General features: G+C 34.9%; 1 protein-coding gene across 3 annotated transcripts in view; it reads left to right on the forward strand.

Annotated features, from left to right (window-relative positions):
• Window positions 1-8,058, forward strand: part of Trpgamma (Transient receptor potential cation channel gamma) — a 369,660-nt gene extending 361,602 nt beyond the window's left edge. For all 3 annotated transcript variants that reach the window (XM_074169989.1, XM_074169988.1, XM_074169990.1), the window contains one exon: window positions 132-8,058. In XM_074169989.1, the coding sequence (XP_074026090.1) occupies window positions 132-482 (351 nt within the window). In that variant the 3' untranslated portion in view covers window positions 483-8,058. The remainder of the gene's footprint in view (window positions 1-131) is intronic.
• The last annotated feature ends 6,877 nt before the right edge of the window (window positions 8,059-14,935 follow it).

The following is a 14,935-nucleotide window of genomic DNA, read 5'->3' on the forward strand; positions in this document are numbered from 1 at the left end:
TCAATCTTCTGCAGTGATCAAAGCATACAAAGCAATATTTCTAGTTATTATTTATTTCCTGTTGAATATCTGAAATGATTTCCAAGACAGCCGAAATCAGTTTTTAATTGTTAAAGTTTTTATTTCTGCAGGCTTTGAAACGGGCTTCAAGCGTACCAACCAGGGTACCAGAAATGGTTCAAATCACGCACAGACACGAAAAGACTCAGTCTCAACAAGACTCCATCGAATTACCAACGACGGTACCATCCACTCTCACCCCCTCAACGACTGAAGAGAGCGTCAACACCGTCGGTCAACCGACTGCAACGAGTGGAACTTCCAGAGATCCGCTCTTGTTCAACTCTTCTTCCAGCAATCCTGCCAATGGATCGTTGCAAACACCTGACGAAGAATACAGGCATCATTCTTCACAGTCTCTACCGAAACTGCCTGGCGTCATTCCTCTCTGTGGTCATACTGCTCCAACAGGGTGGTTGTAATAACTTTACGGGGTTTAAATGTAGTTGACAATGTTTCCTGTTGAATGATGGAGGTTTGGGCTTCAATTGTGTGCAAAAGTGTTAACAGATTCAAAAGCTTCAAAGGAAAAATAAAAAAAATTATAAAATATTATAAGAATATTGGCTTTCACGGCCGTGGTCACGATTATAAAGAACAAAATCGGTGCTGGTAGGTCACGATCGGAAGGAACTTGTAGTATCAAAGTTTCGTCAGCTATATCGGCAGATATCTTCAGTGGTTTGAGCATTGACTGCAAGGCCATAGATGATATCTTGAGGTCTCATCAACAACTGAATAGGGAGTTCCGTGTTCACTCATATTTATAATAGAAGGGGATTAGTTCGCACTGATGCTAGGTTGTTCCAAATGGTTCACGTTGCTGATAGTTGTGCTGCAGAAGAAATATCGAACAGAGTATTATTGAAATCCATTTTTCACCTTCTTAAGTTTTGGATACCACATTCTGGTGACTTGTATACCTCATCCTTTCCCAATGTATTCTAGTAGACAAAACAACAATTTCTTTATATTTTATCACATGGTATGTTTCCCTAGGACACAGACTTGTTCTATGTACCACAAGTACAAATTTTACATCATGAATTCAAATCACTCAACTGAGGAAATGAGAACTATTGGCCTGCAACCTAATGATGTTCTTGTCAGCTTCGATGTCGTTTCTCTCTTTTCCATTGTACCACTCATGGACACGTTGGAGCAGATTGAAACAGTTTTCTCACGGACTTCATAGCCCCATGACCACTATGTATCAGCAATGAAATAATTGTTTCGCCAAATGAATGGATAGAGTCGCCATGGAAAGTGGTTGCAGTGGTTACAAATTTCTACATGCGAGTTTTCTAGAAAAAACCGCTCAGCATCACTCCACTTTTATAGTTTGGAACTTCAGGAAATGAGCATGAGAACAGTTTCTATGTAACAATCAGCTCACCTTGGAAAAGGAAAACAAAAGAAAAATATCATTTCTGGATGTCACGATCGATATAAAAACTGAAAACTAAGTCACACAGCTAATCGCAAACTGAATCATACTAATCGATACCTCGACAAAAACTCAAATAATTTTCAGTAATGATGAAAACCCTCATTAGTCACCAAAATGTTTGAGCCACATCTTCTTGAATACAGGACAATCAGTATACCTGACAGGAAATCCAACGCGTCCTACATTCTAGAATAAATAGCTCATTTTTTACCATGAACCAACAGACTGAGGTAGACACAGTCTACTTGCTTTACCTGAACAACGTCACTGATTGCATTGGGAAACTATTCAGAAATAATAACATTCTTTTGAAGACAAAACACAATCAGTACAGAAAAATCTCAAGGCACTCCAAGAGTGGTGCCATTCAAAAGTCAACTGATTCTGCAACACTATCAGATCAGTCAAGAAACAAGAGCGCCTTTAGATGATTTTCTGTTTCTGTAGCTCAGTGTACAACATACCTTTCGAATGCAGCATACAAGAACACGAATGTTGTTTGACATTCCACTTATAGCCTAACTCATTTATTGTTTTTTTTTTCATATCATAATCATTTGTTTTCTCAACAAAGTGGCTTTTTGATGTTTTCTGAATTTTATATTTGTCTTTTTTTTCTGCAATAATTTGGACATTTTTCGCTAATTTTAAGTAAGCCTTTCAAATATTTCCAGTCTTGTTATTTTCACTGTTTGTAATTTCCGCTTATTTTCAATTTTATATCCCTTTATTTTCTCTTCTTGTAGCTTTCATATCTGTTAATACCTTTTTAGACAATCGAAATCCAAATCGCCAAATTTTATCTTCACGGGGCCATTAGACTTACAGCATTTTCAGTATAAACATTTACCAGGAGGGGTCATCATATTTGAGAACAAAACTCAGTTTGAAACAGTAACTGCTAAAAATGGGTATGGAAGATAACATATAGTTAAGTATCATTATTTGTGAATGGTAAATGGAATAAATGTTCTTTTTAACGGGTAAGGCTAGTTTTTGAAGAATTTTGAATCAAACTCGAGTATTTTAATACACTGATCACTAGTATATACAGTGTCATCCCCAAAGTATGCACCATATGGAAAACTTATCTATTAAGGGTTTTTCGACAAAATGTTATTCTTGATAAAAGTTTGTGCATACCCTAAAACTAATCATACACTAACAAAATACAGTAAAACACACGTATTATATGAGGAGCCTTCGAATATTTGATTTTGAGACAAGAGTAAAGTACCTACTCTTATTTCGAAAAATCTCAGGAAATGTTATTCAAAAAAGTTGTTCAATATTGAAAAATACATCTAGATTTGAATTCATGGCCATCTTAGTGAAGTTTTATTTCATACATTTTTTTTAATGGAGACTACGAAAAAAAATTTGTATACGACGGTTTATTTTGAAAGCCTGTAATATTACGAATTATACAACTTTGGTGTTAGCCACGGCCAATTTTTTTAAGAGTAAAATAATTCTCAAAGTTTTTGATGCAGAGTTATTTTTAATAATTTTTTTTTGACACCAAGAATTACTCAAAATTATACAGTATTGTAACAAGAACTTGACATTCAATAATATCAAATCACAAAACATCAAAATATAATGGATATTTCAGAACAAACTCACTGATTTTCTGGAAAGTTTCTTGTCCAAAATAATTTTCCAAAATAATCTCCAGAAAATCAATGAGTTTGTTCCAAAATACCTATTTCATTTTGATGTTTTGTGATTTAATATTATTGAGTTCTTGTTAAAATACTGTACAATTTTGAGTAATTTTTGGAGTTAACAAAAAATAAAAATAACATTTCACCAAAAACTGAAAATTATTTTACTCTCCAGAAACATTGACTGTAGTTAACAGTTGTGTAACGTCAAATATTGCAGCCTTTTAAAATAAACCGTCGTATACAGGATGCTGTCTATTTATCGTTTTAGCAAATTTTTTTTTCGTAGTCCCCATTTGAAAAAATAAAACTCCACTCAGGTGGCCATGATTCCAAATATAGATATATTTCTCAATGCTGAACAACTTTTTTAAATAACATTTCCCAAGATTTTTCAAAATAAGAGTACTTTACTCATGTCTCAAAATCAAATATTTGAAGGCTCCTCGTATATTACGTATGTTTTATTGTATTTAGTTTTAGGAAATGGACACACTTTTGTCAGGAATAACTTTTTGTCGAAAAACCCTTAATAAATAAGTTTCCCATATGGTGCCTACTTTGGAGATGACACTGTACAAACCCGTAAAATTCAAAACTTGTAAAAAAACAACTGTTTCAGGAACTCACTTTGATTATGAAAACTCGTATAATGACATTTTTTCTTGAATATTACATGCCCATTTCAAATGATTTTACAGAATAAAGAACTTTCATTTCACCAAAAAACCCTGTTTTTTGAAAACCATGTTCCAAATTATGTTGCTGCCTGTTGGTAGTGCTTATGTATACCGATTGAGAAGCACAATTAAAGTTGAGCGAAACCTTGGCCAAGTCACAGTCTATCGACGAAGGACCATCGGCTACTGACGCTACTTTTTTCAGAGATTAACAACACTATTCCCTTTACTGAGGTTGTTGGCCCCGAACAACATATTAGATAGGAGCATCAAGACCCATGTGAGGACTTAGTCTCACTATGTAGACAATTTCAGACTTGCTGGCAATTGGATTCTATACATTAGATCGTTTATCTTCTTGATTACCAAGTAAAGTGTATGCAATTTGGATCACAAACCTCTCCGACGTTGGGGTTGGTAGAGCCAAAATGCGTTGCCCTCCATGAAACTCACCTGCCTTGACTTTTCGTCAAATCTTATTTTCATCCTATCGCTGGTAGGCTATGATTTGAATCAGACAAATTTTTGTATGATTTCCAGTCTCATCTTCAGGTCATTCACTGACTCTTGAAAGGGTACCTCTTGAGATTCATTGGCTATAACATTTTACGTCTATGGAAACCTCGACTAGTTAACAACATGGATTGTGTGAGATCCGGTATGCCATCAAGAAGGGAGGAACCAATTTATCCCAGTCGGTTTGATTTCCTGAGACAAACATCGAGAGAAAAAGAACGGTTATTTTTATTCCCATCAATGTCAATAAATCATAATTTTCTTCCATACATCCGATTAGAAGTTGCGGTCCTGATCCGAGTATAACTATTAGGTTACTCGGTGCCGGCAATTGCACCTTCTGCTACAGTTTCAGCCCCTTGGTTGGGTGAGGCTACTACTTCGGGCCATTTGGAAAAAAAATCCATCACAGTTATCAGGTACTTCTTACCGAATGTGGTCACAGGAAGTGATCCCAGAATGTCAACGACTATTCTTCAGACACTTCTTTAAGATGCACAGGTCACAACACTCATACCACTCCTCAACGTCTCGGTGGCAATTGACCCAATAGTACCCCTCACGTAATCTCGTGTTCTGCTAACCGTTCTTGAAAATATCTTTCCATTCCGGTCCCACTCTTTTGTCAATTCATTTTAGTACAATTTTCGAAACCAAATCCTTCTTTTGCGCTACGTTAGGTATTTTTGTCCTCCTGGTGTTGACAAATTTTGCATCCGGAGGACAGCCATATTCTTCTTGGTAAACTATCTGCGTTTTCATGACTCTTTCATTTCAGATGTTGAATTTCAAAATCGTGAGTTTGTAACTTTTTGATCCACCTACCTATTTGCCTTTTTAGAGTTTTGAAATTGAGGAAACACTGAAGTGCTGAGTGATCTGGACCTGATCAAGAATTTACGACCATATGAAAAGGAGTGGTAGTGATCCACCGATCCACCGCCTTGACCACTGCAAGGTATTTTTTTTTGGGTGACGAATTGATTTTTTGGATGTTCCCAGAAACTCACTGAAATAGCCAATGAAGACTTCTTCTTCTTGTAACTCATAGAATACTGCCCCTATTCCCAACATGGAATATGATGTTGGGATGCATCCGTCTCGAGTATAAATGAGCCCTCCGTTTTTGGGTGTGACAGGGTTGGTGCACTGATCAAAAACCTCTCTAGTGACATATTGGCTTGATATCGCCAGTTTCGATCCGGTGTTGAACTGAATGTGTTTGAAAAATGATTTTGCTCCTCCGCAGATCGAGTAATTTCGACTAGTTCTTCTTCAGCGCGTTTCGCTAACCAAGTTAGCGAAACGCGCTATTAATACCTTAGTTTCTATTCAACCATTTTCAAGCCTAAGTCTCACTTCAGCTTCTCCATAAACCGTCAGTCTATCTTCAGTGGCTGTCTCCAGAACGGGTACTACTGATAACTCCTCAAAACTATTTGTGTAGGAAATGACGGCTCTCATTACTGATCTCGTTGCTCCAGTTTCGAAGGTGGAAAGGCACTGATTATCATTCAGAAATTCATTGACAGCTGACCTGTTAGGGTATGCACGTCCTATCGTGGAAATCGGATCCTTGGGGTATAGCTGCCAATACATTCCCCTTATACTGGTTGAATTCTGAACCCCGAGCTATCGTTTGGGTGATCCTTAACGCCAGTCTTTTCTATTTTCGGATCCATTCAATTTTTTATAGCGCACTATTCTCAGGGACTACTGCAACTGGGTGCAGGTCCATCCGTCAAATATTTTACGAAGAGTTTATCGAGACCTGCCATAAATTGATAGTTTTCTTCATCTTCATTTCCGTTGAGGGCACTCACTGGAACATTTCGTTGTTGACGCAAAGCATTTTTGGCAGCTTAAAACTCTAGGGCATGCATGCCCTAGCTTCATTTGATTCTTTATGAGTCGCCATTCTCAGCGACTTGTCATGAACCTCGTCGATGAAACAAAAATCCAGTGGGTGAATTCTTCGGGTGTTTTACCAATATTTTGACTTCGGCCCCAAAATCCTGCAGATTGATAGACTTCTTGAAGCTGATAAGACTGCTTCATAAATTTTCTGCTTATTCACTGGAATATTTGCAGAATTTCGGAGACGTTTCCTCGTAATGCCAGTATATGTTGCTTTCTCATCATTTTTCCAAGCTTCACATCGACAACTTTTTCAAATTTGTCCTTTCTTTCTGAAATACTTCTACAAATTCGTCCTGAATGAATGCCTGTACCTTTCCTTCGTTGAATTGAGAATATAAATATTTATCAATAATTCACGATATTTCTCTCTATCGCTTTCTTGTTTCTCATGAACATTTACCACCAAGTCAATGATTTTTTCCTGTTTCTATTGAATATTCAATAGTAATTCACGGTTTTTATTTTTGTGTAATCTTTCTTTTTCTATCCTTTGTTAACCTTATTCTCTCCTGCGTTTTTCATTCTACGCCAGCCGCGTTCGCAAAGCTTCAAACATATTCTTGAGCTGTTATATTTTGTTGTAATCGACAATTCATGTTTTCACCATGAAATAGAAAATTTTCACTCAAATTTATCACTTCCAACACCGAATGTTACATTTTCCCCGTGGGTCCGACAATAATAGACCACACTGACAATTAAACTCAACTTTATTTCACTCTTACACTGCCAATACAACACACAAACTTCAACTGAATTTAAGACTAATACTCATATATATGTCTATCACCTCAATAGCTCAAATTTCCTAAAATATTGTGACTATCAAGATCGCTTGCGATGTTTGGATCTCCAGTCTGGCAGAAGGCTATCTTCTGAATAGGACCCAACAGTTTCAAAGTATGGAAGAAAGTCTCATTTAAGCCATGATAAAGTATTGAAAGCTGTACAACTTTTTGGTGAGAAATAGTTATCACGGAAAACCTGATTCTTCATTGAATTTTTTTAAAATTGAATGTTTCGTTATAGTCCAGTTTTACTCAAATTGATGATCCTTTCTGGTGAATGATTTTTTTTTCATTGTTCAACATATAATGACTGTGCCTTTTTAATTTATTAAGTGATAGGTGAATATGGGGTTCTATGTAAAAAAATTAAAAACTAGATGTCCGCCATCGTATGTACCCGACGAAAATGTAGATCTCTAGAGAACAATTCATTAGCGACATAATTCGAATTCATTGTTTTTTCTCTCTCAGTTTTGACTCAAAATTATTCGGGATAGTTTTTTTTAATATCAACCTAATATAAAATACAGAGGTTCAAGTCGAAATCATTCAAAGAATAAATGCTGATATCATTTATTCAGTCGAAATAATAATTCAAGTAGAAGATTTGAGAAAAATAAAGAGAGAAATTAACATAATTTTTACAGCTACACTGACATATTATCATCACTAGTTTCAGATTTATTTTCAAAATTTCGGAAGTAGAGTATTTTTTGAAAATAATGAATGTTGAACTTTGCACAGTGCATTCTTGAAAATATATTTCATTTATTTATGTTTCCAAAGTGCCAGAGAGACCACTTTTAGAGAAATTAGGAGAATAAATTGTTGACTTCCCCATGATACAAAAATGTATTTTTCACGAATGTAGTGTACAATATTCATAAAGAGTGGTAACTATTATTGCATCATTCCGAAATAAGGGGTATATAGAAATTGAAACACAACATATTATGAAATAAAAAATATAGAATAAGTATGCATTACGTTGTTTGTGTATGAAAATACAATGGTAAATAAGAGAAAACAGGTTACAAGTTGACTTGTGATTCGTTTTATAAATATTTGGTCTTTTTTCTACTAGGACCTACACAGTATATATACAGAAAATACACGCAAATAAGAATCAAATATGAATGGACTGACCACCATTCGTGTTAAATCGTTAATCAAGAAAAATTTTCACACTTTGAAGCTACATATGGAAGCTGTTAGGAAATATTGTTGTTAATGTCTTGATCACCTTCAGTAGGAATGGTCACTAGTTTGACTATTAAGGGTTTTTAATTCGGTTCCGATATTTTTCTACCTGTTTCATATTAGTCCAAGCGGTGGGTAGTTTCTATCTGCAAAAGGTCGGGAGTAAATTAATTTTGGTGGAATGGTAGACATAGGTCCCATGATAGTACACCTGAGTTTGCGACCTCGGGGGGTTGCCGCTCGAGGGGTGGGGGGATGAAAACTCTGCATCGCGACGCTTTAAGAGAAAATTGAGCTTTGTGGTGAATCCCATCGAAAAAAAAAATTGAATATAATATTTACAAGATAAAATCGTGCATAATTTTGAATCACGCGTTTTTTTATCTACGACCAACAGTTTTTGCTCTACGACGTATCAAAGTTGAGGGTTGATTTGCAATGTTCAACAAAATTTCACCGCGGATCAAAAACGAAGGTCACTGTGAAACAATTATGTAATTTTTTTTCTGAAAGAGTAATAATTTCTAAGTCTGCAGATGTACGATTTGATATATTTGACCCTATAAAATAAATGCTATGATGTTTTAAAGCGTGCCTCTACTTACTTCGATATAAACATTTTGTAATTATCAGCATCTACGGTCAATATTTCCTTATAATTGTTGATCTAGGCGCCAAATTTATTATTTTTGTGTATACGTGATAGAATAAAATATCATTGCCAACTCGTTTTCACACTACCCTTGAGGTAGAGTTGATCGGCGCGTTTTTTTCAACGTGGTATCTCCAGGAATCCTAGTTCACAGTCGATATTTGGGTTTATTCGTCAAACTCGGCATTGTATGTTTGGTCCTCATCGTCCTGTAACTCATCGAGAATGTTTCTAGCATCTTCGGCATTGTCGTTTTCTAATGCAATCTAGTCCGGAGTATTTTCGCAGGACATCACAGCACAATGTGAATAAATAATCGAACATTTCAATGCTATCTTACGGAAACCACAAGCAGATCCACAAACGTTCTTGCATGTGCTTCAGTAAAATATCTGGAGCGCGTTCCTTTGCCATGTGTACTGCGTCCAGTCCTGTGGTTGTTCTGCGCCATCCATGATCTTCTGGAAATTTTTTAACTCCCCGACAGCTCTGCACTTGACAATAAGTACGCATTGAATGATGATGGCACGCATCGGATGTTGGCAACCAGATTATCCATCGAATCTGTGAGAAAAGTACTCAAATCACATACATTTTATTCATATTGAACGGAAATTTTTCAAGAAAACCGAAGAATTGAATTCTGTGAAATTATGACGGCCAGAATCATCTCAGATCCTCGGCTCACCAAAAATATTTGCTTTAGTGATGGTTGCAATTTTTATAGTTACTGGAGTGACGAGAACCCATGACTATTCAGAGAACGGCATACGCAATACCCCAATAAAGTTAATGTTGGGACTGGTATATTGGGAGATGCAATTATTGGTCCATTATTTATAGAAGACATTTTAAATGGTGAAATGTATAGTCATACATACGACAGCTGATTAACGGAAAAACAGATTTTATAACAGATTTTTTTAAAACAGATATGCTATATAATTAATATTTTCATCCACAACTTTTTCTATGAAATAATAATAATCGTCTTTATTGTTCTCCCAGCTGTAGTTACATACAAATATTTGAATATATTACAGAGCTAGTTGCTGATGTAACAAAAGGCGAAGTTCAACTCAGATAGCACAAGTGCTACTGAGTTGTTCTTCCACTCAACCTCAAAAAGGTTCTACCTGAGCTAAAACAAAAAGAAAGTAATACATAAAAAAATGGGATTGTTCAAATACCTATTAGGATGCTGGAGAAGACGTCCATTGCTGAGACTTATTCTGGTCTCATAATGATGAAAAATGTATAGGGTTGGGCAGTTTATACTTAAAGTTGGTTTTCGAACAGAAGGAGTTTGCATCTTTTCCGTAAAACAGAAAGTTCTGAATTTCTTATTTCTTTTGGGAACAGGTTGATCACATGGCATATATTATATCTGAAAGATCACTCGAAAAATTCAGTTTTAAAACTAGGTGGGGTAAGAGCACCCTTGAATCTGATATTCAGATTGTGAACATCAGTACGAAAAGTGATTTTTCTGTACAGATAAGGCGGCGTTTTGGTTTGTATAATTTTGTTATACAAATTAGCAGCATTTAATATCCGTCTATTTTCCATTGTGATCCACCCCGTATCCCATTAACTTATGGGATATTCTTTGATATTTCCTAATTCCGTGAATGAATCGTAGACATGAGTTTTGTACTTTCTGTATTTTCTGAGCATACTGTTTGGTTGAACATGGCTCATATAAAGTATCCAGTAGTTGAAGCGCGATAAAACCAGTGCATCACAGAGAGTTGTTTTCGTCTGCTTCGTGAGTATGTGTCTGTGTCCATAAATAAGTTTCAACGAAGAATATGCCAGTTGTATTTGTTTTTTTATATGTTCCTCAAACCGCAAGTCAGAGTCGATTATAACTTCAAGATTTTTGCATTCATTTGTGGGTTGTAAAGAAACATTATCAATCGTGATTGTAAGAGATTCACTTGTTCTCTGGCGATTTTTTTTTATCCGAAAAGGATGATATTCGATTTAGTGGCATTTAGTAGTAGACAATGATCTCTTGCCAACTCAACAAATGACTCGAGATCAATAATAATAAGCGTACATGCGTTTTCTACACCTTGAGGTAGAAAGCTATGAAAGAGTTGAGTGTCATCAGCATAAAGGTGAAATTTACAGTGTAAACAATAGTGGACCCAATATTGAACCCTGTGGCACACCTGACTTAAGTTTTAGATAGTTTGAATAGATTCCACCCTGGCACACTTTTTGTTCCCTGTTTTTGATGTAACATTCAAGAAGTCTGTAGGACTATCCGATAATCCCATATGGTTTAAAATGGCGAGAAAAGTAGATCATAATTTAGAGTGCCAAAAGCTCGAATAAAATCAAGAAGCACAAGTACAGAACAAATACCCTCATCTGTAGCCCTAATAATGTCGTCCACAATGTGCAGCAGAGCAGTTATGACCTTTGCGAAACCCAGATTGTACTTCCGGAAGTAGAGAAAACCGATAGAGATGATTTCTCAGCTGTTCTTCAAATGCTCGTTCAAAAATTTTCAATAAAGTGGGTAAGACGCTAATTGCACGCAGATCCTTATATTCAGTTGAATTAGTTTTTTTGGGCAATACTCTCACCACTGCTCTCCCCCACATCGCTGGAAATATACTATGGGTTAAACAAAAATTCACTATGTGAGTGATATATATTGCACAATATGGGGACAACACATTTCATTTCGTTTGATGTTTATATCATCACAACCTTTAGCATTCGATTTTATGTTACATAGAATTTTATTTACGGATAATTCATTTATTTCATGGAAAGCAAAATCTGGTTCTACTCGATGGTTTTCCTTGTAAAAAGTTATTAGTTTTTGAGGTGGCTGCATGTTAGGTATAGAATTTATAAAAAAGTTATTTACATCATTTGGGTTATTCAAATAATCTGGAATTTCATTGCATTTTTCAGATAAGATTCCATTTGACTTTAGTGTTTTTCACATTTCTTTATTATTTTTAGTGTTCTCTAACTGATAACATAAATATGCTTTTTTTTCTCTCTGAGTAGCCTTATTTACATAGTTCCTGATGTCTTTATAATACTGCAGAATGTTCGTGGTAAATCTCACAAAAATAGGTTTGGGTTTATTCAAATTCGCCGATTTCATTCTATAACAATTCTCAATGTTCACTTGATCAATATGCAGTTTCATTTTGTTTTTAAAAATATCAAATAATTTTAAATAACATTCTCCATCATTTTCCTCTGAAACACCATGAACTATGATATTTCGACTTTTTCGGTACTGTTCATATTTCTCTTGTTTTTCCATGAGTGTGTTTATTTGTGTTTCTTGATTTTTTAAGATCATCAACATACTTTCATTTTTTTCTTTCAAAAATGGATTTTTTTTCTAATTTTTCATTGAGTGTCTCTGTTATAGTGATAGTTACCTGGTTAATAAATTTTTCAGAAGAACAAAGTTTCAGAACTGAATTTCTGTCTAACGTCTGCAGATCTTCCTCACCCCGTTTGTTGGCTCGAGAACCCATATTCAAATTTTGTTTTATGGTGCAAATCAAGTATCATTTCAGCGATGTAATATAGAATGATTCTTTGTGCACAATCACTACAATCACAAAGCTTGTAAGATAATAATTTACGAATTTATAATACTTTTATGACAGCACAGTGACACACGTCTAACCCATACGAGACATTCAGGTAGAATATATCTGTCAATTGACTCATTCGAAAGGGGATTCCGTGGAAATAAGTGACCTTCACAAAATTTTGACAGTTCAGACAATTTAGATGATATCTCTCCCCGCTCCCTAACTTTAATTCCTCCACTTGTAACCAGTAAAATTAGTGAGAGAATGATGGAAATTGTTCAAAGTAGCAGCCAAGAAAAATCTCCGATTTCATACATTCAAATAGCATACTTTGAAAGTATACTATGGTGGAATAGAAAAGGTAACATTTTCAAGAAAGTATATCACACTAGATGTAATGAAACCATACACAATCTAAAACAAGCACATTTCCCACTCACCAGAAACTACAAGTTTCGGAACTTTGTGACGAACTCGACACTTTATGTTGACTGGTATAAAAACTTTTTCCGCCTACCTCTATCCAAAGTATACATTTCCTGGCCTCATTGTAGGGAGCAAAGTCGTACTTTTCCTCACTAGGGGGGAAAAGTAAAAGTGACGTCATGGTACATAATCAATGAAATAATTTATACGGCATTGACAACCTAAACTATAATATATTGTATAAATATGAAGTTAACCGTTTATTTATAGAACAACCTGTATTTTGCAATATGGTATAAATTAGTAGGTATTTTAATTTAACGATTTTTTCATTGATAATTTGTTAGATTCATAGATCCATCCGGTTTTCGAACTTATGACAAATTTTATAGCATGCTATGGTCGTTTGACAGTTTCAAAGTGTGATTCACCATACATAATAGGTATATCTGTAAAATATTAGGAATATTTTAAAAATGAGTGATTCAAGCGATTTTGAAGACATAAATAATACACCACCGAATATTTTGGAACAAGTTAATGTAACGGTACAATCTTTATTGCTCCAAAAATCTAAAGATAAATACGAAAAACAATATTTACATTTCAAGCGATGGGCCAAAGAAAAGCATATTCGTATTTACTCAAAAAATTTTATGTTGGGATATTTTTCGATATTAGCAAATACACTAAAAGCCTCTACATTGTGGTCCAAGTATTCAATGCTACGTACCATGCTTCAAATAAAAGAAAATATGGATATTAAATACCCAAAATTAATTGCTTTCTTGAAAAGGCAAAACCAAGGATATAAACCTAATGAGGCAAAAACCTTCTCAAGAGAGGAACTAAATAAATTTTCATTAGAAGCCCCCGATAATAATTATTTATTAATGAAGGTAAGATATTTTCGAGAAGTAAATATATTTAAAAAATAAAAAATAAATATTATAATAGAGCTAAAGCTTTATGCTATGTTTATGATTCCGCAAAAGTAGTTTATTTGGCTCAGTAGCGCAGTGAGTTGGTGCACCGCTCATTATTCATGACGGCCTTGTAGTTTTTGGTTTGAATTCCAGCGTCGACAGTTTTTTTTCTTTTTTTTAAATTATTTTTCTTTGTTTTGTAGGTTCTCCTTATTTTCGGAATTTCAGGAGCATGCAGGTGTGACGAGCTCCTTAAAATGGCCACTACAGATATTGAAGATAAAGGTTCAATATTGATAGTAAATATACCAAATTCTAAAACAAATATTCAGAGAACGTTTGTAATCAATGCTTCACTGGGGAATGGCCCTAATTATATTGATATTTATAGAAAATATATATCGTTACGCCCTAAAATAGATAAGACACGTTTATATGTCTGCTATAGAGCAGGAAAATGTATCAACCAAATGGTTGGGAAAATACTATAGCTAAAATTCCTACAAAAATTGCAGAATTTTTAAAACTGCCTAATGCCATAAATTATACCGGGCATAGTTCCAGAAGAACCTCGGTAAGTTTACTTGCAAATTCTGGAGGAGACATTCTTACTTTAAAGCAACACGGAGGTTGGAAGTCTACAAATATCGCTGAAGGATATGTGCAGCAATCTCTTACAAAAAAGCAAAAAATTTCGAACCTGATTATGGGAGTCACTAAAGTTAATGAAACTGATTGTAATCATTTCCGAGGGATACCAGCTGTATAATAATATAGTTGATGAAAATATCACGAAAACTGCGTTGGATCCAGCTCTCAGTTCTAGTGGTATTCGAATAACCACTGCTCAAAACTGCACGTTTAACATCACCATAAATAATTACTCTAGCAGAAATTAAAAATATGTAGGATGCAAGTATAAAAATACCGTCCCTATGAGTTATACTGTACCTACTTCTCAGTTTTAGTTCTTTAATAAATTTTGTTTGTAAGTTTCACAAATAAAATATTTTTTGGTAGTTTCATAAATAAATTATTTAAAAATTTGAGGGAGGCGGAAAAATCATAT

The sequence above is a fragment of the Leptinotarsa decemlineata genome, unplaced genomic scaffold (genome assembly GCF_025532065.1).
Source record: "Leptinotarsa decemlineata unplaced genomic scaffold, Ldec_3_MD MMD2_P_RNA_scaffold_6, whole genome shotgun sequence".
Taxonomy (NCBI): Eukaryota; Metazoa; Arthropoda; class Insecta; order Coleoptera; family Chrysomelidae; genus Leptinotarsa; species Leptinotarsa decemlineata.